At 34.2% G+C, this 25,293-nt stretch overlaps 1 protein-coding gene across 1 annotated transcript in view; it reads left to right on the top strand.

Moving 5' to 3' along the window:
- The window catches only part of LOC131954111 (uncharacterized), a 48,097-nt gene extending 42,556 nt beyond the window's left edge, over positions 1-5,541 (top strand). The window contains exons 14-23 of the mRNA XM_059317634.1: positions 421-509; positions 1,370-1,535; positions 1,673-1,747; positions 1,946-2,002; positions 3,247-3,315; positions 4,227-4,295; positions 4,626-4,715; positions 4,971-5,072; positions 5,301-5,492; positions 5,536-5,541. Coding sequence (XP_059173617.1) covers positions 421-509; positions 1,370-1,535; positions 1,673-1,747; positions 1,946-2,002; positions 3,247-3,315; positions 4,227-4,295; positions 4,626-4,715; positions 4,971-5,072; positions 5,301-5,492; positions 5,536-5,541 — 915 coding nt within the window. The remainder of the gene's footprint in view (positions 1-420; positions 510-1,369; positions 1,536-1,672; positions 1,748-1,945; positions 2,003-3,246; positions 3,316-4,226; positions 4,296-4,625; positions 4,716-4,970; positions 5,073-5,300; positions 5,493-5,535) is intronic.
- The last annotated feature ends 19,752 nt before the right edge of the window (positions 5,542-25,293 follow it).

Raw genomic sequence — 25,293 nt, 5'->3', positions numbered from 1 at the left:
ACGTCTTGTCCACCTTTATTTTATACTCATATTAGACTTAAGTGCAGTAATATAACAACAGGGTTTCTCAAGTATAGCTTTTGAAGTTACACGTAACAACTTCATTTATTAGAAAACGCAAACAATAAACGATGTTGCTATTGTGTGGAGATGTATTAGTATGTTTGTTATGGTACAATTTATCTTGATTTAAATTTGTGTAAAAACTCCATAAACTGAAAGGTATTTTATGTTTCCTAGCTAATTGGCCTATTAGTATTGGTCTGTTGTATGCAAATAGAGGACTTTGTAACTGATCTGTAAAAATTGTATTTATTTTAAACAAAAATTTAAAATTCAATTCTAAATTTCATTTTAAAGCTTTAAGTGTCTCGAAATAAAGTTTAGCTATATTTTTAATAAACAAATATTTCTTTCCAGTACGATTATAATCAACCTGATTTTATAATGACACCCTTAGAATCAGTGACTACAGAAAAAATAACATTGGATTTAATCAAACAAGCTGAGTAAGTAACCTGATTTTCATACCAAGGTGAAACATTCATACGAAACACTAATAATTTCTGTTACGTTAAATCTTGTCAATGATAACCGCCTTTATATTAGAGTAGCATCCCCTTGACTTCCTATTAGTGTACTTCTCTTTGATTCTTGGGTGCTCAACTCTAGACGGTACTTATTAATTGTTAATAAAGTTCTTCATGATAAACGACATAATGTAACATGTTGGCAGCAGTAAAATTGTTACACTGTACTGAACTCGAGGCCATTTGATGTTGGTTGTTTCTCTCATCGTGTAATTGAAGATAGCCCAGCAAAGAAACGATGGCAATACACAAATCCACCATTCTGTTGACCCAATACCCTAAACTCCTGCGGCTTTATCCTATACCATTCATGAGATACTACAACCAACACTATCATTTAATAATGAACATGTAGCTGAGTCTACTAAACACAATCAACCATGACAACAATAGTCCTAAACCTTCTCTGAACTTCCTATGCGAACACTTTATGTTAATATCCAATCCATATATATCTCTCATAATTACAATCTAATATTCCCCTATTTCAAAAAAAGAAAAGAAGGATGTTACGTTAGGCCTTGTCAATTGTAACCACTTTTATATTACAGTTCCCTTGGCTCCCTTTTTATTCTAGGTGGTTCATTAATGTTACGTCGTAAAGTTTTAAATATTTAAATAAATTTTTAGATTTGCATTTATTTATGAAGTAAAACAATTATTATACTTTTGATTTTTTAAGTTTGATAATTGGAAAAAAAACACTATGCACATGTTGAAGCATGGAAATGAAAGATAGGTAAATTAAAATTTTCAATGTTAATTTTTTTTTCGCACAGGTTGCTTCAAATAATCTACAAAATCCCAAAGCTTGATGTTGTGCAGAATGTAGTGGATTCAATTAACAAAAATCTGTCTATTGCGTCGTCACGAAGATACACGTCCAAACATTGTTTGGATGAGCTTAGTTACTTTGTCGAAAAACATCCAACACACAATATAGATGTATGTAGTGTCACTTATCAAATAGAAGTGTTTCAAAATGAATAACTTCCTTCTAGTCATATTACGTATACACTATTATTGCTGCATACCTCTGCATTATAAAAGTATCACAAACTAAGTCATTTTATTTTCCTCAGCCTAATGTTTCACACTATACTGAAAAGCTGAACATGCTACTGCGTGAGGATATGCGTAATTTGAACCTATCAGCTGTAAGGATATATTACATCTATGTCTATTATTTAAACAAAATAAATGAAAAACAGAAAAGATCACACATTTTTACTATATTTATTTGAATATATTTCTTTTGTTTTTAAACAACTGCATGATATATTACAATAAAATATGCTGTTGTAAAAATATGACCAATTTGCATTTTAAAGTCATACTATATCTTTGTATCAAAGAGTATTTTGAAAACCGTGGTGGCGGAGGTCAATCAGACTACTATAAAAGTTAATAAGGTAATTTATTTTTATCTAATTACTCACAATAATTATAACTATTTTTAATATACTGTAGAAATGATGACAAAAACACAAATAAACGAAAATCAACACATCACAATATTGACGCGGCAATAAGGTAAAAAATAAATACAAAAGGTTCATAATACGCATCTAAATGTAATTTAGTGTATTATATTTGTAAAACAACGGCAGTCACGAATACTTTAAATTACAATAATAATATTCAAAACTTCCTTGGTAAAAATTTAGAATCGATGGAGCAAAATAAACAATAGCACTTCTAAATGCTACAAACAACCTTTTTTGGGCTGAGTGCTTTTAGAAATAGTATCTGAAGATTAACTTGTCACATTTCATAGTACATTTGTCCAATTTTGTACAGATTAAAATATAATAAACCGGTAGTGAACTCCCCTAAACTTTCTCGAATATTCTACGGGGGATGGCAACTCGGGACTTAGACAATATTTTTAATCCATTTTTAATTACTTAAACTTTTTATAATAGAATAGAATCTCGTAAAAAAAAGAATTGCACACCAAATGAACAACAAATAAAATGTGCATAATAATACGGGATATTATTAGTACTTTATAAATTCACATGCGTTTTTTGAGAAATCGGAAATAGCATAAATTACTACTTCTGGTCAACGGAAATTACTCAAAATTTGAAAGAAGGCAGAGAATTAGAACTTTTCCTTACATGTGAAATTTCATTTATCTATCTGAAATAATACTCAAGTTATAGGCTTTTGAAAACTTCAAAGTAGAAAAAGTACCACTTCCGGTTATCGGAAATCGTTCAAAAGTTAATACGGGTCTACGATTTTGATATAATACTTATATATGAAATTTCATTAACCTAGCTGTAACGGTACTCAAGTTATCGTGTTTACACACAGACACACAGACGCACATACACACACAGAAAGACATACGGACAAGATTGCAAAACTATGTTTTTCCGACTCAGGAAGCCTTAAACGTCGAGATTTGCAAAAATCTCGTTTTTTTCGTTTTTTTTTTTTTTTTTTTTTTTTTTTTTTTTTTTTTTTTGCACGATTACAAGACTTTCTCTATACTTTGTATATACGAGAAAGTAAAAATGACAGGACCCATTTAAAAAAGGAACATCATTTAACGAACTGCTGTTAAAATAGGCGATATAAATATGAAAATAAAGTATTTATTAAATGACAGATCTTATTAAAACTGATATTTGAAAACACATTTTAGCTTGTCGCAGACAAGTCCAACTTGGCCGTGATGATTGCTACATCTAATATAAGTGATGTTTTGTTCACAGTAAGTGTGTTATGTCTTTATTTTATTTATATTCATGTTTACTAAAGCCCTCGTGGCATGTTTGGTAACAAACTGTTCATCTTGATCAGCTTTTACGTTTTATTAATTGAATATTCGAACAACTGATTTAACTAGTAAATGTGACTTAAATGCTGACAATACCCTGACTTAAGTTATTGTGTGCTAAGAACGTAATTAATTTTTATTGTGCTTAGTTTTACATAACATTTACTAGTTTAAAATTTGTCAGGGGAATTAGATGCTACTTAAACTGTGTAAAATTTGTCAATGGCATAATGGACTGAATACGTTGAGTGGTCTTAGTAACGAATACGGTATTTGAATCCGCCACATAAAATAAATAAAATAGTAACTGAGGTAAAATCTCTACCAAACATACATCATTTGAAGCTATAGAAATCTCTGGCTAGAGAAAATGTTTAACATTCTCAGTTAACATAATGCAAATTCTGTAACGGTCAGTGGCGTAGCGAGGTCGGGTGTCACCCGGTGCGGCACTTAATGGTGTCACCCCCCCCCCCCCCAGAGGCATAGAGACCCTTCCCAGGGACAAACTTTCAAATTTTCGATTTGCACCCCCCCCCCCTCAAGTTTTCGATTTGCACCTCCCCCCCCCCCCCTCAAGTTTTCGATTTGCACCCCCCCCCCCCCTTAAACTTTCGATTTGCACCCCCCCCCCTCGAGTTTTTCTCTATATATTTTGCTGTTTTTTGCCTTGGTGTCACCCCCCTACATGGTGTCACACGGTGCGGTCCGCACCCCCCGCCCCCCCTCGCTACGCCCCTGGTAACGGTTACATGTTGATTTTCCAAACTTATGCTAATAAACACATAAAAATACTTTTAAAGTAAATATTGTCAAAATATTGATTTTCTTTTAATGTCTTTTAGTTGTTCAAAGAACTACAGCAGATAGTTACGCGGCAACAAAATGTTATAATTAGTGAATTTCATAAAAAGGTCAGTTTTTAAATGTATTGGATACTGTATACAACAACCAAAAATATAATCTGTATTGGGAAATTTATTTATACAAGTATAGCATCATTTTTGCTTAGCAGTCATTTAATACGTTGTTTCATGTATTTTTATATACGAAAATTAAAATAATGTTGTGTTTGGGAGTAAAATATGTTTTTAAATTTCAACAATGAATAAAAACTGCTAATACAAGATATAAAACATTTGTGCGTTAAATTTGTATATTATATAGTCATCATCATTTAGAAATATTTGAGATACAAAACATCATCCTCAGAAAACTATGTACGACTTTGTTTTACTTTGCAGATGCAGGATGGTTTCAATCATGCAAATCACTCAATGAATACTTGTGTAAATAATAGTGAAATTCTCTGCAAGGAATTTACAGAGATAGCGGTCTGTAATTCTTCTTTTGTGTAGAGTGTGTAAAATAATCTAAATACTCACAAGATTGCAGAATATTACAGTAAATAATCTACTATAATTAATAAGGGTATAGGCTTATACGGCTATTGATATAGTTAAAGGCATTTGTTTTATCGTTTTGGTTTGACTTCTCTTAAACCTAATTAAAAAAATTTAATATATGTTATGATATCTGTTACGATTTAGTCTCACTATTTTTTTCAATATGTAAATGTTCTTATTTAGACTACGTGGTACATCGCTTTCGTCGCGGCTCTTGTCTTGCTCATAGCTTGCACAGCAATGCAGAATGTCTTACTATGCTTGGCAAAGAACGCAGTTGCTCCAGTATGTGTTAACTCTTTATATTATTTTTCTACATAGTTTTAAATTACCGTGCAATATGTCGTTTAAAGAAAACAAAAGCTACCGTGGGATTTTTTATATTGTTTTTTTTTTATTATTTATCATCCTTTGGTGACACTGTCTGATTTATGTTTGTTTATTTAAAGATGTTATCATATTTTCATTATAATAGAAATCTTATGTTGACTTTTTAAAAATATTTTCCAAAAGCTTGCTGATAGCACGAAGGAAGACCCTGAGGTTAATGACGATGCTGATAAGAAAAATGAAGAAAAGACAACCAACAATGGTGAAGAGAGAGTTGATGCTAAAGAAGTGGACGTGAAAGCTACAGAAATTTGTGGAAATATAGAAGATGGCATATTGATTGACGATACTGGTACTAAAAACGCAGTTGATCCAGTATGTGTTAACTCATTATATTTTATATTATTTTTCTACATAGTTTTAAATTACCTTGCAATATGTTGAAGAGAAGTCGTCGTTTAAAGAAAACAAAAGCTACCGTGGGATTTTTTATATTGTTTTTTTTTAATTATTTATCATCCTTTGGTGACACTGTCTGATTTATGCTTGTTTATTTAAAGATTTTATCATATTTTCATTATAATAGAAATCTTATGTTGACTTTTTAAAAATATTTTCCAAAAGCTTGCTGATAGCACGAAGGAAGACCCTGAGGTTAATGACGATGCTGATAAGAAAAATGAAGAAAAGACAACCAACAATGGTGAAGAGAGAGTTGATGCTAAAGAAGTGGACGTGAAAGCTACAGAAATTTGTGGAAGTATAGAAGATGGCATATTGATTGACGATACTGGTACTAAAAACGGGGAGGTTGGTGATAATGTTGGAGATAGTCAGTTAAAAGAAGGGACAAAGATTGTGTGGTGGGAGAGGTTAAGTGGTTTAAAATGTATATACGTTCAGTAATAAACATATAATATATTCTAGTTCGGAGATGTGTCCTTCCGTAGCCTGACACAAAGTGTTAAACCAAACCGCAAGTCCAATTTGAAATGTATAATACAACAATCAATATACTACTCGTACTCTATTCAATTTATTTTACAGTTTCAGCTGTCTCCTTACAATACTCGATTTCTAGCTGCTATAACCAGAGTAACTTTACAGGCAGAGCCCCCCTCTTCCCCCCCCCCCCCCAAGAAAGTCTACCGCCCCCCACCGACATGGAATTTATATAGAAAACATATTCTTTTACAAGTGTCCGCCCCCCCCCCCCAGGAAAACGTTGACCGCCGCCCCCCCCCGAAAATATCAAATGCCCTCCCCCCCCCCCCCCCCGGAGAAAAGAGTCTAGAAGAAACACTGGCTGCATTTAATTTCTACAAATGACTGTTAAGCTTCGTTATTCCTATCCAACTACTGCATGGCACTTGAGTTCTCCCTACACGCTCCAACAACCAGCTGCTAACGCTATCTATCTCTCAACTCCCCACTGAAGGTTCAGTGGTCAGCTGACCGTCTCACGCAAATGGTCATTTGTTCATATTGGTTCTGCTTGACTAATGTGTAGCTGACCTACGCTATGCTACCTCTCGCTTTTCTATAACCTATATTTAAATTCTAGTAAAGGTATTCAATACATACTATTATAGTGACCCACACTTTTATGTTAGTTATTTAAAGCAGTTCATTATTATATTTTTACATAAAATCATTTATTTTCTCCTTTTTTAGTGCATCCTATTATATAAAAGCCCATGTGCGCACTTCTCTCTCTCTCTCTTTCTCTCTCTCTCTATCTCTCCACATATCCATAGCCTAAGAGATCAGTATCTTCAGCGATATATGGAGAACTTAAAGATACGGACTTTTGTTGAAAATAATATTGTGGATGTTTAAATCTATAAACTGCGTTTTATTTAAAGAATAAAAATAAAGGCATATTTGAATGTAAAAACACATTTTTAGTTATGCAACCGTAAAAGTGTTTATGGTTGTGATAAGAACGCAATAAACAATGACGTCACATGCTACAAGTTAAACTATGTAAAAAAACACAACATTGATGGCGTTATCTTCAATTTTAGAATATGAAGAGATGTACTATTTATTCAAATTTGATTTAGATCTAGATTCTCTAAATCTATCAAGATGTACGCTATAAAAAGTATACAATGTTATCGGTTAAACTAAAACAAATTTCTTTAAAAAAACATATTGACCATTGAACAGCCGTGGTCTTTTAATCTGTGTGTGCATTTAATATGGTGTTGTGTTGACAATAAAGTATTTGATTTTTCTAATAGATATTGGTAGCCTATGTTATGTTAACTGCGTCAAATATTTTTAGCTATTTAGTTACTTCTTTTTTGTATGACTAATATCGTTCAACGTGTACTAAAACACATTGCATTTTGACCAATAACTTCTTTATAAAATATTTTTTTCTAAAACAAGTACAACATTAAAAAATATATATGGGCCTATAAATCACGTTTAATGGGTACCGATAGCTAATTATTACATAAAAGCTTGCTATTAAAAAGCTTTTTATGCAATTTTTGTTAAATTCTCCTACTAATTAGTTTTTAATTTCCCCGAACACAATAATTAAGAACTACGTATCAAAATGTAATGCGCTGACTCTTCTTTGTGGATTTATGTGTCCATCCATGAACAAACTACAAGGTACTACTAGATTGGCTTCTAACTCGGGACTTTTCGGTTTAGAAATGTGATCAAGCCGATAGATGGTTTAAGTAATACGTTCAATCATATGGTAGTTGATTGGTTTTAGTAATGCGTTCAATCATACGGTAGTTGATTGGTTTTAGTAATAAGTTCAATCATATGGTAGTGATTAGCAAAGGCAGATTTAAAAAGCCATCGTTTTAAAAAAAGGTTTTAGAGATTGGCTGCAGTGGACTTTATCTGTAACGTAAGCATAAAACTATTTCCCACAAACGCTACTCTGCCAGTTAACTTTTTCCATATCACTAAAGTCCTGAGCTAAATTGTAATGTACGTTTTGTTTTATGGCTTAGAAACGACGACAAATGCAGACACTTGTTTATAACTGAATACGAAGTTGAAATTTCACAAATACATTGGACAAATATAATAAAGACACTATAGCTTAGAAGTTTGATTATATACCAAAGATAAAAGATATAGCCGAATTTTCAAATAAATATGTCGGTTTTTATCAACAGAACCCTACAGGTACTGCAAACAAAAAAAAATTCTATATCACTCAAAGATGGAATCCGTCAATCATTGTAGCATATGAGGATACAAAGTTATAACGAGTGAGTAGACCTATAATTTCTAAACCTGAATATTAAATAGTTGTCGTAAAATATGAGCATCAAGTAAAACAAAATGCCCTCAAAATGTTTTTACTCTGTTTATTATAGATGTAATCGATTTTACTGTGTAAACCAACTATTTTCAAATATAATGTAGAAATGTTCATTTTTAGATTATTATAAAAATCATTTTAATATTTTACTTTCCTATTATATTCTTTTCATCGAACATTTAAACGGTCAACTTTTAGCACATGGGTTCCAAAACTGTGGGCCGCAACCATCAAAAAGGTCACGAAGGGCTCTCTGGGGGTCGCCAATTGGTAGACTAAACAAAATTCCACTACATAATTATTTTCTTTTAAAGTTTTTAACGGCGTCTTGACATTTAAATTTCAAATTGACGACCAAATAGAGAGCCTTTCCTGTAAATACTTCTATATACATTTCTAATTTTTTATTATTTATTCTGATTTCGCTATTTCATAATAAATCTCGTGATTCCGGCGAGCATTTTTTTCCCGGCTGACGTTTTAAAAACATTAACATAGTATTGAAGTTCTTAGATTGTTCTTAGTCCTTTTGAGACGAGTCAATCGGAACACAACAAAAAGATATGGAGTTCTTGCGTCGGCATGAAGCTAGTTGCAAACGTGGGAGACCTGATCGAACAGGAAATTATTTTTACCAAAGAAACATAGCATTAGTGAAAGCATCTTAATATGTAGTCGCATTTGAGAAAATCTCATCAAATCCTGCATGTTGAAGATGCAACAAATACCTCTGTCTAATATTACTATTCAGCGGCGTATAGCCGAATTGTCCGTAGGTGTTAAAGAACAAATTCTGAATGAAATCAAGCCTTCACCATCGTTTGTTTTTCAAGTTAATGAGTCAACAGACGTGAGTTCGTGTTTGCAGTAGCTTGACTTTGTGAAATATATTTATTCCGATGATATCGAAGAAGAATTTCTGTTTTGTTGTTAACTTGAAACTACTACAATAAGTGAAGATATCATGGAGACAATAAATACGGTTTTTTGAAACTGGAGGATTAAAATGGGAAAACGGCTGTGGGTTTTGTACGGATTGTGTGCCATTTATGTTTGGGTCAAAATCGGGCTTTCAGAAAATAGTAAAAGATTTAACTCCCCGATCAAGGGGAATCCACTGGATGGTTCACAAGTATGTCCTCGCCAGCAAGACGCTTCCGACTCCTTTGCTAGAAGCACTTAATCTGATAATAAAAGTCGTAAATTATATTAAATCTGCAGCCCTAAAAACCTCTCTGTTTAAAGAACTGTGTAAAGACACGAATTCTGATCACAAGGTTCTGCTTTTTCTACACTACAGTAAGCTGGCTGTCAAAAGGATATGTTGTGAATCGCATTTTTATTGAAAGACAAAATCAAGTTGTTCTTGAGAGTGCAAAGGAAACAACACCTTTTCATATACTTTAACAACAAATAGTGGTTGGAGAGAGTATCATACAAAACAGATATATTCGAACCTCAACATAAGCTTAACCTGAAGCTTCAGTAAAAAGAAACGAATATTATCTCTTTTCATGATAATCTCGGAGTATTTATCACTTACCGTGTTTAATGAAAACCTGCTCACACAATTCCCGGTGTGGTATGCACCAGTCATATCCAAACATGTTCTAGTTTTAGTTCCTGTTGTGCCTACATATTTTTGCGAAAATATATTTTCAACACTTCTCCAAACAAAAACAAAAAAGAAATATTAAGAATGACATGAGGTTGGCGTTAACAAAAACTCATTTACTGTTTCTTAAAAGGGGTCGCCACTTGAAAAAATTTGGGAACTTGTGTTTTAGCACTTTCAAATCGACCAATTATTTAAAAAATAATTTATAGAAGCTAGCTCTAAATTTTTAATAACAATTTTAATTGTGTTAAATATAGTTAGATACATCATCTCTCTATAAAAAAACATTTTCCTTTTCTATGATCACATTTAATTTCTGCTTTAATACTAAGTACGAAAAATTATGTTTAAATTTTCATTTCAATGTATGAATAAGTGTGTTTACTTGCATTATAAATGTGTTACCATCGTTTCTTTATCAACAGAAAGTCACTCCAAAAAAAAAAGCTCAGTCCGATATTTAAGATCAACAAAAATTGTAAGTGGAAAAGTGTAATATATATTTTTTTAGTTTAATTAAACACATTGTTACACGTTTTGAAGCATCTATCTTCCATCCATCTTTTATACAGACTTTTAAAATAAAATAGACTACCCGTTATCTAGTTAGATAACTGTGGGTTTCGGGGGGTCATCCATAAATGGCATCACGTCTGTCAGCCTTTATCATCCCAAAATAACCAGACCCCACATTCAAAAAGACGTTTTTTATATTTTAAAAACACTTCTAAACTCTACTTCACCTGACCAGTGCCCCGCCAAGTCTCAGATATGTTTGTATTTAAAAAAAAAAAACGATTCCGGCCGAGCATGGCTCTGACCACACTATCCCTTCATATGCTGAAAATAATAGAAACAGGTGAACTCTACTTCACCTACCCTGTGCCCCACGAGGTCCTGATAGTCAACATTATCATTCACATATATGCCTTTTTTTTTTACCAATTTAACATACTTTATTTCAAGAACTTGTTCAAATATAATACAAAAACAAGTTTAATTAATAAATACAATTTTAGTTATTAATTAAAACAAATCTTCAATTAATAGACCAAAAAAAATATTTGATATTACAATAAAATGTTTTAAGGATGCTTTTAAACTGACTGCTAAACTGATCACCTTACAATATTTCCAAATGTTCAAATATTCACCATTAACAGACTATTACATAATTTGAAATTTATCTATATTATGTTTATCCTAGTTAAATGTACAGGTAGTGGGTATCTTTTGTAATTAATTCAAGTATTGCTATGAAATAAGTAGTCAGCCATATTTTGAATGCACTATTCTAAACATTTTAGAAACTTAGATGTTCTAATGTTTGCAATGTAAATGAAACTTAATGAAATAACAATAATAAATACAAAATGGTTACAAATAGTAATAGAGTAACAAAATATAAAATCCATGAACTTCTGTCTAAAATTAAAATGCTTTCCCTACCGCTCGACATGCTTCATGACACAAAAGATCCAGGTCCCCATCTCCACCATAGTCCAGTTTTCGAATATCGCAAGAAAACACATTTTCACCATTGACCCATAACTCTACAACATTTCAGTCTTTAAAAGGTCTGAGCTCTACTGAGTGGCCAGCACGAGTTAAAAGACCTTGTAACCTAGACTGTCTGTATTCTACAGTACCAGCAGCTTCATAAGGCCCATAGTGAAGGAATACTTTGACATTTGAAGGAATTTTTTACTTGCTTGTTACTTTTCATAATCAAATGGAAGTGTATCTCTATGGGACGCAGTGTAGCTTCGGTATTATTCACATATATGCCTTTTTTTTAAATACTTTTTGAAAAGATAATTGAAAACATTGTTGTAAAAAGAAAATAAATCTTTTAACCATTACTAAAGTCATTGTTCTAAACTTTTATAATTAATGTGGTTAATCTACCAATGAATATATCAATAAATTAATTAACGGCTTTAAATTAGTTTGTAATTAAAAGTGTGTTTAAGAAAGAACAATATTTACCACCCAAAATCCTATTTTACAGCTCTACACATAATGCAGATTCTCCCCAATAACAAATCAAAAAAACAAACAAAAAAATGAGTTATCAAACGTCACTATTCAGTCAAAGTTTAGCCATTGTTCTAAAACTTTAAAACTAATGTGGTTAATCTACCTATGAATAAATCAATAAATTACTTAACGTCTTTAAATAAATGTGTGATTAATAGTCTGTCTGCAATCAAAAATTGTTCTCTACCTACATACTATTTTACAGCCCCCCATATACAGCAGTTTCCTTACAGTACCAAATCAGACAAACAAAAAAATAACTATTCAAACTATTCAGCCTTTTAATGCCGTTCCACTCCATTCCTATGTCATTGTTTGTAGCCTTCTGCATGATCCAGTCAATTACCATGAAGAATATCGTTGACAAAAGCATACATCCTTGTCTCACTCATGTCCTAATTGTGCAGGGTTATGTTAGTTTTCTCTAATTTTTAGAGTCCTAATATAATTTTTGCGGGAAAGCTACATATGTTAGGAGTATACTATAATGGCTTCCATATAGCATCTATGTTTACACTACCCAATGTTAAATATGTAACGTGCATAATATATTGACTTTTCTCTGAAAAACAATTCAGTATATGCAATTTAACTAAAGCACTAACACTAATAAAATAAAACAAAATAAACACCAAAATCCTAAAACTCTTTGACGATGTAAGTTTAAACATCAGACTGAATTGGAATTTTAATGCCTCTAAGTACGATTAAAAGCTACGAAGGATCATGTACAAAATATATAGCACTTCTGATTCGCAATATGTCACATATTACCTTGTGCAACATTTCTACAGACCACCCCATGTTACAATCGCAATTTAGTTTTAATGCGACCCGTTCCACAAGCACAAGAATAATAGGGTCTTAAATTATTATTTTTTTACTTTTTATAAAATCAAGCTCAATGCAGGGTCATTGGTCATCACTTAAATTGTTACATTGTTTTTATTAAAACTCTTAATTCAGTATGTACTTTTTGTTTTTTTAAATTATTATTATTCCACCAATGTGTTTCAACTTACGAATATATTTTGCATGATTTTTCAATTTTTCTTACTTTGTACTGTATGAACTATCTGTGTGAACTATCTAGATATTGATAATTGAAAACTAAATAGGTTATTCGAGTTGTGGAAATCACACCGTGCCGCAATAAGAGACGGATTGCCATTGTGTTTTTCTTTTTAAAAACACTTCGCTGGTGCCGTCTGGTTTACCAGTACATTATATATACATACATGCATATATATATATATATATATATATATATATATATATATATATATATATATATATATATATATATATATATATATGTATGTATATATGTATATATGTTATTTCTTCAGCAGAAAGAAAGCTTTTGGATTATAATGGTCGCTTGAGAAATCATCAAAGCAGACTTCAGATTTTGCGACTAATACAACTATTATTAAAGGCAGCAAAAAAAATAAGCCGGATTTGTAGAAAGCAGTTCAATATGTAGATGTAACTAGAAATGGCGGTTGCTGACCTGGAATATTCTGTCGCAGAACGTTTTGATCCACAATTCTTGGTAGATTCCCCTGTCATCTGTGGCGGTGCGTCGTAATCTACGGTATCAACGGTTGTTTCTTTTGATCGGGACTTTGTTTTGTACCCGACCCCGACATCGGACCGTGATGAAAGGACTTTTCGACGCTTGATTTTGCCTGCTCGATTCCATAGTTTGGCAGAGACGGACTTCTGTTTGAACAGTGCGTTATCCAGCGACTATATCGGGTCTGTCATTACCCATTGATTAAAATCAAGGTTAGAACTACAGTTATGTTATCCAATTTCAACTTTAATTCGTGCATAGCAGTTGCTCAAAGACCGGCATGGATTTGATTTTGGATTCACCTAGTTCAGCTTAATTTAATATGACCTCATCGCCTCACCCCCCCCTGACCTTCGTGCGGAATCTTTACCGTTATTTTCTACATCGTGAGGAATCTTTATCGTTTGTGCAGATTTTCGGCATGCTTGTTAAAGTATGCTTAATTTTCGGGTTTCCACCGACATCGTCAACTGGTCGTTAGAAAGGTTTATTTCATCATCTTTGTACAACCCACATCGTCGTGATCGGCTGAATTGTTTAGCCTACATGTTTTTATGACGTCATTTGAATTCCGTCCCTGACCTTCGTCATGTCAACAAGAATGTCTGCTAAAGTCTGAAGCAATTGAAATTTCTTCGACATCGTGTTCAATTCTGACTGTGCAGACGAGAATTTTCTGTATTGCCTCATCTTCGCTTGTTCTGTCCATTATCGGACGAGATGACTACCCGTTCTACAACTATCAGATCTACTTTATTGATTCTCGAAGTACAGGTCGCCGTCAAGCTGTGTCACCAACCCAGTGTGTGTAGAATCCAGTCTACCTACCACGTGACTATCTTATACTATACCAGCATGTGTACTACAAGTCATCGCCTGAATCTGATGTGGCCTATGGAGTGTGGGATCTGGAGTTGTCATGTAGACCTGATGTCTGGGATTGTTTTTTTTTAAGTTGAGTACACCTCTTCCATTTTTAAGATATTTAATACAATTTTTTAAGGGTTAATTTGGTATATTAATGTTTACTAAAGATATTTTTTCCCAACATGATTGATCTGGATCTAGTTAATAATCATAGTTCACACTGTTTGTGTGACTGTGACATTTGGTTTTGTCATTTAATTTAGAATCTAGTTTTATTTGATATTTAGTAGTGAATCATGTAATAATTAGGACAACTATCTACCATCTATATAAAGGTCGGTCTAGATCTAGTGAATTCTAGTGTGAGGTAATAACAACTAGTTACTGGTTCACTAATGTAAGTTAAGATGATTAGTTTTAAACAATACCTGTTACTTAATACTATTACATCTATATGGTTTAACTCTCTCCAGTTACCATCATGGAGATAGAGTATGTTTTTGTATTATTATGTATATACTTAATTTTATGTGTTGACTATAAGTTAAATTTAAATGTATAATTAACTTTTCTTGTGTTAATTACAATTAACCATTCTCATTTAGGGAAGCGCCTTGGAGAAGGCGTTATTGAAATATATAGCGTTAGGTTCCCTTTTTGGGGATGGTGATAATATGTAGTTACCAGATTTAGTGAGACATTGGTGTGTTATATATAATATTGATTAAGGATATATTTTCTGATTTGGGTGTTGGACCCAGTATTTTTCCTGTTTCCCTTGTAGAGTAATTGATTTTGTTGTCGTAGTCACCCATTCATGCTGGATGCTGTCTGGTTGATACGCAACTTAGATGATGGATATTGATTATGGTTATATGGATCTCGATGGCTTGCCGAGATATTTTGTTTGTCCTGGGGTCATGGAAAATTGTCCTCCATTAGATTTTATATTTCTATACTAATTATTGGTTTGGCGTGGTTTGTGTGTTCAAGTTGACTGACGACATTGATGAATTACAAATGGACTACCGAACAATGTATTTGTTGCATGTTTAGCATATGGTATGGATGCATTTCTTAGAAAAAAGTTTGAAGCTGAAAATAGTTTGATAGTTCTTGTAAGTATTTTCAGCTAAAGAAAGGAGAAGGGTATGTTTTGAAAGGACTTTAGAGTATGGAATGAGTTTGAGAGGATGTGTGTGGTTGAATGGGGTTAATAAAGATGTTGATGGTTTGAAAGTATGTGTGTAATGTGATTAATAAAATATTCTGAACAGTTAAGAGTAAATATAGTAATCATATTTACTTTTTTGTAATGCTGAAAACATAACAGGTTTAAAAAGTAATTTAAATTTAGATTTGTCTACAATATGAAACAAAAGCTTGAAATCGATTTTATTTGTATGTTCGGCAAGAAAAATAATTTTAATTTAATACTGCTGTAACCATTATTAAGATGAAATTGTTACCTTATCAAAATTATTTTTATAACTACTTAAGCATAATATGTTCTGTATAAAAAAACCTATACTCACCTCTTTGAATTTTTCAAATGGATATAGTAAAATATAAATTAAAAAATAATAATACAGCTTAAAAAGTCATTAAAATTAAATTATTTAACAAATAACTTTTAATATTTAGGAATACAATTTTTAATATTAGTAATATAATGTTGGATAAGAATGCAAAATGATAAAAGTTTTAAATGTAAATAAAGCCAGTAATGTTTACTGCCTGATTCTCGGGTAGCTTAGGTTTAACATAAAATTAGAAAGGTTTTTAAAAAATTAATTCGATATTTCTATAGAACAATATGATAAAAAAACAATGATTTTTAGAATTAATTAGAATTTTTTTTAAATGTAAGTAAATGAAAAATTGAGCTACTTAATTTCAATAAAATGAAGAAAATACATGCATTAAACTATATCTCCGTTACAATTTTCATTAATTTAATGTGAGTAAGCAATATAATTACTTGCACAATAGTATTTCTAAGCATTGATCAAAAGCTCTGAGTCGGGGAAAAGTTTAAAGTTATTTAAATTTTAAATAAATTAATAGCCTACTTCTATAAAATATATGAAATTTTTAAAAATCTTTAAAATGGTAAAAATAAATTAACGACATTAGTAAGTGCAAGTTATTAAAAATATAAGAAAAGCTACAAGTAGAATTAACTTTAAATCTACATAAATCTAGGAATATAACTTAGTGGCGTCGCTAGGTCGGGTTTCACCCGGTGCGGCATATAATGATGTCACCACCCCCATATATATATGTGTATATATATATATATATATATATATATATATATATATATATATATATATATATATATATATATATATATATATATATATATATATATATATAATATGTTATATAGATTTATATTTATATATTTATAATTTATAAAGTATACATAGGCCTATATGTATAGATGCAATCGGTGTCACCCCTCAAATTTTGACTAATGGCGTCAATTTGTACGAACATTAATATAATCCACCAATTTATTTATGTGGAAAAAGTATCGTTTTCATAGTAAATTATTAGATTTTGGTGTCACTCCCTCGCTGGTAGTTGATTTACTTATCAGTTATTCAAAATACTCAATAAAACCTTTTTCCTCTGTAAAGTTTGTAGTTGGTGTTACATTCCCCCCCCCCCTTCCACTCCCCTCGAGTGATAGTTTTAAAGTGTAAACAGTTAAGAGTAAAGATGTTTTTTTATATTTAGTTATTAATATAGGTGGATTAATCATAATTAATCGTTAGTTGAACTGACAAAAAGCATATTTCTTCTGTATATTTTTGCCATAGTGTCACCCCCACCCCTAAATGGTGTCACACGGTGCGCTCCGCACCCATCGCCTCCGCCTAGCTACGCCACTGTCTGATTTGGGTGTTTATTTGCTGATGGACAGAAAAATATGTTTAGTTTGGTGTTGAAATGATAAAAGAAGAATTTTCGAAAAATTATTTTGATATTTGTGTATTACAAATATAAATGATATACAACATAAATAGATCAAGTTTAAAAGCGAAATAAAGCATTGCAATTAAAACACTAATTACTGATCTTGTGACAATCATATATAATCGCCTATAATCTACCTTTTTATTTCAGAGCACACATTGCCTACCTATTAAAAACTCTTGACTTTATTAGATGTTAAGGAAAGGAAAGTTATTATGAAAATTTAAGCGTCATTCATTTAAGCTCTCTGCCTTTCAGAGAATATATATATATATATATATATATATATATATATATATATATATATATATAGGCTATATAATATATTAAAACACTTTTTAGGTAGGGGGGATAACCAACACAGAGTGAACGTAGCGTCAGTTTTTAGATGGCTGTTCTGAACATACATATACAATTATACATATACACTGATGCAGAAACAGATTTAAATAAGATACAGTGGTATTATGATAGTAATTTTTTTCTTTACAGAGGGGTCCATGGAGGAGGTCATAACCCCCCCCCCCTTCTACACCCCACCCCCCCCCCTCCCTACTACCTAAGCCACTGATGCAGGTCCCATCTTATAATCAGCTAACATAAAATGAATGACGCATATGATTTAAAAATAGCTAAATAGATAATTACTATATGTATTAATTAAGTAGTTTCAACAATTCACAATGTTAAAATAATCAGATGCACAGTAATTGAAACGTCATTCAGGAAGAGATGATGAAAGAAACACTGAATCGAATAAAGACCCTGTTGAAGATAACTAACATTGTTGTCTTTAGCTTAATACGAGTTATTTTCTCTTTGACATGCATATATCCAACCCTCATTTTAAAAACAGGAAAGGAGGACAACTCCGTCTGATATTTTAAAAATAGGAAAGAAAGACAACCCCATCTGTCTGAGTGCTTAGTTTTTCGTATTGTGCTCCCTCGCACCCCTCGCCTCCGCCTAGCTACGCCACTGTCTGATTTGGGTGTTTATTTGCTGATGGACAGAAAAATATGTTTAGTTTGGTGTTGAAATGATAAAAGAAGAATTTTCGAAAAATTATTTTGATATTTGTGTATTACAAATATAAATGATATACAACATAAATAGATCAAGTTTAAAAGCGAAATAAAGCATTGCAATTAAAACACTAATTACTGATCTTGTGACAATCATATATAATCGCCTATAATCTACCTTTTTATTTCAGAGCACACATTGCCTACCTATTAAAAACTCTTGACTTTATTAGATGTTAAGGAAAGGAAAGTTATTATGAAAATTTAAGCGTCATTCATTTAAGCTCTCTGCCTTTCAGAGAATATATATATATATATATATATATATATATATATATATATATATATATATATATATATATATATATATATATATATATATATATATATATATATATATATAGGCTATATAATATATTAAAACACTTTTTAGGTAGGGGGGATAACCAACACAGAGTGAACGTAGCGTCAGTTTTTAGATGGCTGTTCTGAACATACATATACAATTATACATATACACTGATGCAGAAACAGATTTAAATAAGATACAGTGGTATTATGATAGTAATTTTTTTCTTTACAGAGGGGTCCATGGAGGAGGTCATAACCCCCCCCCCCCCCCTTTACACCCCACCCCCCCCCCCCCCTCCCTACTACCTAAGCCACTGATGCAGGTCCCATCTTATAATCAGCTAACATAAAATGAATGACGCATATGATTTAAAAATAGCTAAATAGATAATTACTATATGTATTAATTAAGTAGTTTCAACAATTCACAATGTTAAAATAATCAGATGCACAGTAATTGAAACGTCGTTCAGGAAGAGATGATGAAAGAAACACTGAATCGAATAAAGACCCTGTTGAAGATAACTAACATTGTTGTCTTTAGCTTAATACGAGTTATTTTCTCTTTGACATGCATATATCCAACCCTCATTTTAAAAACAGGAAAGGAGGACAACTCCGTCTGATATTTTAAAAATAGGAAAGAAAGACAACCCCATCTGTCTGAGTGCTTAGTTTTTCGTATTGTGCTCCCTCGCACCCCTCGCCTCCGCCTAGCTACGCCACTGTCTGATTTGGGTGTTTATTTGCTGATGGACAGAAAAATATGTTTAGTTTGGTGTTGAAATGATAAAAGAAGAATTTTCGAAAAATTATTTTGATATTTGTGTATTACAAATATAAATGATATACAACATAAATAGATCAAGTTTAAAAGCGAAATAAAGCATTGCAATTAAAACACTAATTACTGATCTTGTGACAATCATATATAATCGCCTATAATCTACCTTTTTATTTCAGAGCACACATTGCCTACCTATTAAAAACTCTTGACTTTATTAGATGTTAAGGAAAGGAAAGTTATTATGAAAATTTAAGCGTCATTCATTTAAGCTCTCTGCCTTTCAGAGAATATATATATATATATATATATATATATATATATATATATATATATATATATATATATATATATATATATAGGCTATATAATATATTAAAACACTTTTTAGGTAGGGGGGATAACCAACACAGAGTGAACGTAGCGTCAGTTTTTAGATGGCTGTTCTGAACATACATATACAATTATACATATACACTGATGCAGAAACAGATTTAAATAAGATACAGTGGTATTATGATAGTAATTTTTTTCTTTACAGAGGGGTCCATGGAGGAGGTCATAACCCCCCCCCCCCCTTCTACACCCCCCCCCCCCCCCTCCCTACTACCTAAGCCACTGATGCAGGTCCCATCTTATAATCAGCTAACATAAAATGAATGACGCATATGATTTAAAAATAGCTAAATAGATAATTACTATATGTATTAATTAAGTAGTTTCAACAATTCACAATGTTAAAATAATCAGATGCACAGTAATTGAAACGTCATTCAGGAAGAGATGATGAAAGAAACACTGAATCGAATAAAGACCCAGTTGAAGATAACTAACAAAGTTGTCTTTAGCTTAATACGAGTTATTTTCTCTTTGACTTGCATATATCCAACCCTCATTTTAAAAACAGGAAAGGAGGACAACTCCGTCTGATATTTTAAAAATATGAAAGAAAGACAACCCCATCTGTCTGAGTGCTTAGTTTTTCGTATTGTGCTCCTTGTGTTCAGGTGGTGTTTATTTACCCTTGTATATAAAAGAAATAAAAGTCGTTCCCTAGACCCAAGACAACTTATCTACCATCCCAAAAGTACTATATTTTATTACCCATGGCCTATGTCTCGTTTGATAATGTTTTCCACGTCTTATATTTTACTTCAGTTCATTGTCTTTAATAGGTATCCTGCAGAAGAGTAATGCGTGCATAAGGGTAAGTGGGGAGGGGCAAAGTTTCTTTTAGGAATCTACCGCCCCCCCCCCCTTAGGAAAAATGTAGTCGGCCCACCACCCCTCTTAAAGAAACATTGGAAAGGGGGAGGGGAGAGAAAGAGGAGTAAGGGTAAGGACAGGACGGTGCTACGGTGTTAGTAACGAATCACTAAGTTGGTGCATGGATCTTACTTCAATGACATTAGCAGACGTGTGTGTGTTATTGTGTGGTTGGTTACACCAATGGGTTGCGCAAGTCACACCACTCGCTTGTGTTGTTCTCATTAATGTGATGTGTGTGTGTGTGTCAGACTATTATGTTGTGTGGGTTAGACGATACGATTGTGTGGGTCACATCACTCTGTTGTGTGGGGCATAACACTAAACTGTGAGGGCTACAATGAGTTGTATGGGTCACACCACTGTGTTGTGTGGGTCACACCACTGTGTTGTGTGGGTCACACCACTGTGTTGTGTGGGTCACACCACTGTGTTGTGTGGGTCACACCACTGTGTTGTGTGGGTCACACCACTGTGTTGTGTGGGTCACACCACTGTGTTGTGTGGGTCACACCACTGTGTTGTGTGGGTCACACCACTGTGTTGTGTGGGTCACACCACTGTGTTGTGTGGGTCTCACCACTGTGTTGTGTGGGTCACACCACTGTGTTGTGTGGGTCACACCACTGTGTTGTGTGGGTCACACCACTGTGTTGTGTGGGTCACACCACTGTGTTGTGTGGGTCACACCACTGTGTTGTGTGGGTCACACCACTGTGGTCACACCACTGTGTTGTGTGGGTCACACCACTGTGTTGTGTGGGTCACACCACTGTGTTGTGTGGGTCACACCACTATGTTGTAACGCCCCACCCTTCTAGGCTGTGAGTCACACCATTGTGTTGTGTTTGACCCACCCACTGTGTTGTGACGCCCCACCCTTCTAGACTGTGAGTCACGCCATTGTATCCTGGCTGTAGATCACGAAGTTAACACTTCTCTTGGCCTGGCTGTCTTTAAATGGCGAACATTAAGTCAAGTTTTACTGCAGGTGGAGACGTTCAACGTGTCAGGTAAAGCCAACTTGGCTGTTTGATCTGGCATAATGACTTTGTGTGGTGACACCCAGTGCACTACATCTCTAAGTACTGTCTCGCCTATTAGCACAACATGACTGACCTCAAGTTGCTGTTCGATATATAAATCGAGAGACGGAGGGAGAATGAGAAAGAGGGGGAGAGAGAGAGAGAGAGAGAGAGAAAGGGTAAAGATATATTGGAAAGTATTGGACCCAACTTCACTCCTTAAATCCTACCTTCGCAACTATAGGTTATTATTGTTGTAAGTCATATAGAGTGAGGTCATAGTAATTAAACCAGGATCAGTGTCCACCTTATGGTGTAGCGTGGTCGGATGGTAGAGCATATGAAAATTCTCGAGATCGAATTCCGGCTTCATGTACGTAAAGTCCACCCAGCTCTGATGGGTACCTAACTCACGTTAGGGAAAGTAAAGACGCTGGGCATAGTGCTGACCACGCTATCCTTTCATATGCCGAGGTCACTGAAACAATTGAACTCTACTTCACCTGCCACATGAACCATTAAGTTCGAAAGAGTACTTTATTTGTACTTACAGTGACCACCTTGTTAAGCTAGTTTCATCGAAAGAAAAAAAAATACCCTACATTGAAGGGTTGTGAGAGGCTAGCATCGAAGTTCAATTCACCATCATGTGTATCAATTGACAATTTAAAAAGTTATTCCTTATTAGTATTGTCTTTAAATTATCTTTTACAAACTCTGGTAGGCCTACATTTTTCGGACATTCACAAGTTGTAACCCTCCCCCATCCTCCCACACATACCCACACGTGGTCTGGTTTAGTGTGCACGCTTGTAAATCTGAAAATCACTAGTGATTCTCGATCTTTCCACTCCCACCCCTCCCCTACTCTACATGCCTTATGGCTGCTCCACACCCAGATATGGCAGCAAAAGTCTTGCCCGTAGAGGGTGAGAGAAATGTTTAAATCACGTCCTGACCTGATCGAGACGGCGGCAGTGTTAAAAAAGAGAGGAAAAGGGGAAAGGGGGGAGTAGCTGTTTCAAGTGTTTTGGCTGACAGAAATTCCTCACAAAACTGCAACGAGCTACACCGTCCTACCAAAAACACCACAACACAAATAGATACATGCAGTAGAATATGAAGCAAAATAGAAGCTACATCATGAAAGCGATCGTCCGTCAAAAATATTCAATTACATAATACCATTAAAACTTGTCTCTACTTAAATAATAAACTTCCTTCAAGTTTGTGTTATCGAATGGATTAGGCCGTGTTTCTACATAAAAATCTTATCATTGTATGTGCTATAAAAGAATAATCAAGAAAGTTTAGGGGAGATCACTCCCGGTTCATTTTACAAGGATTACGAAACAAGAAGTGTTGCGTTTCTTGTTTTGGTTGTGTTGTGTGTATATTTTGTTCTATTTTGCTTAGTTAGAGCACTATATTTTTTTTTCTTTTGTTTTCTTCAAAGAGTACTTCGTAGCAGAGGCGTAGCGAGGAGGTAGGGTGCGAACCGCACCAGGTGACACCATTGGGGGGGGGGGGGTCACGAAGGCAAAAATTAGCAAAATATATAGAGAAAAATTTGAAGGGGGGGGGTGCAAATCGATATTTTGAAAGTTTGTCCCCGGGGGGTGACCATTAAGTGCCGCACCGGGTAACACCCGACCTCGCTACGCCACTGCTTCGTAGTGATGCATGCAGCTAGTATATATACATACATACATATATATATATATATATATATATATATATATATATATATATATATATATGTATGTAACTAGGGTAGTTACCATACTATGGTTAACAACGTATTACAGTCTGATGCAATAGTAGACTGATAACGAACACAAAGCCGCTGCGCAGTTCACAGGCTGACGTAACAGTGCAGATGGTTTATTAATCGGATTGTATGACAGAAGCTGCGCAATTAATATTCTGATGCAACGATTAGAATACGAGTACGAATACGAGTACGAATACGAGTACGAATACGATTACGAATACGAAGGGATATATAGGAAGGCGACAGCCGAGAACGAGGGTCAGGATCAGTATCAAGTTGGCTACTGAACGGGGTAGACGTATTGTGTTATGTGAGGATAGGAATTATGGACACGTGCATTCTGTTATGTGAAGACTAGTGAGGACGGTTGGGGGTCAGTTGATTCATTCTATTATTGTGAAGCATTTCTTTTGATTCATGTAATAAAAGGATCAATGGTAAACCTGCATCTTCGAGTATCTATATTGTGGTCGATGTTGTGTAGAATGAGTAAATACACTCGTTAACATTTGGCACTACAAGCAAATAGACTCGTTACATTTGGCGTTGTCGAGCAGTAGACTCGGTAACATTTGGCGTCGTCGAGCAGAAGAATTCAACTAGACCAGCCGCTTTAGGCACCCATAGTCAACCTAGTTCATAACTGTGTTTCGTGTGTGTGAATTCGGACATTCAGGAACAGTGAAAATTGAGGAACGAGGAAAATTATTCATACACACACGGTAAGAAAGGTCTTTTTTTTTTTACTCAATGAATAAAAATTATAATGTCTACTCTGGACGAGAAGCAGACCCATATTGTGGTCCTGCCCAGAGAGTCCCACATTAACAAATTTTACGGGGACGGTGATCCAACCTTAACCAACAGGTTCAGTGAAGAGGTCAGGGCTGCCTGGGCCTCGAGATACATGTCACCAGAGGAAAGATTAAGATTGTTGATGGGCAGTATAGGAGAGACCGTTAGGGCAGAGGTCAAATGCCACGATAAAACCATCCAATCAGATCCAGATAAGGTGCTGGATCTAATTATGGAGACCTTTGGGGAGAGACGGTCGGGATCGCAACTGCTATCGGGGTTCGTAGGCTTAAAGCAGAGAATGGCGGAGAGTGTGATGGAGTATTCACACCGAATGAACAGGGCCTTTGATTCGGTAAAGGGCAAAACACCTGACATTGATGTGCGCCTACTGAGGGACCATTTCATCGAGGGGCTAGCAACCCCGATCTTAAGGAGAGAGTTGAAAGAAGAGGTCTACAAAGACCCACAGTTGACCTTCCTTCAGGTCAGGAACTCAGCGATCCGCAGGTCCGAGGATGAGGACCAATCGAACTGTTCGGTAGACAAAGTCTCTGTGCCGGAACAGAAACAATCCCCACCCACAGGGACCGGCACGATGGAAGCCATGATGGCTCAACTGTTGGCCCACCTGGATAAGGTTGACCAACGATTGGAGAGGTTAGAAAGCAGGTCAACAGCAGAGAATCAGGGCAAAAACGGGACAAAACATAGACAGGTTGGACAGCCGCGACCTGCCGGTCCATCGCTCCGGTGGACGGCTGAC

The sequence above is a fragment of the Physella acuta genome, unplaced genomic scaffold (genome assembly GCF_028476545.2).
Source record: "Physella acuta isolate Inbredline_101_S28 unplaced genomic scaffold, ASM2847654v3 ptg000973l, whole genome shotgun sequence".
NCBI classification, from domain to species: Eukaryota; Metazoa; Mollusca; class Gastropoda; family Physidae; genus Physella; species Physella acuta.
This window is presented reverse-complemented; position numbering and strand designations above follow the sequence as displayed.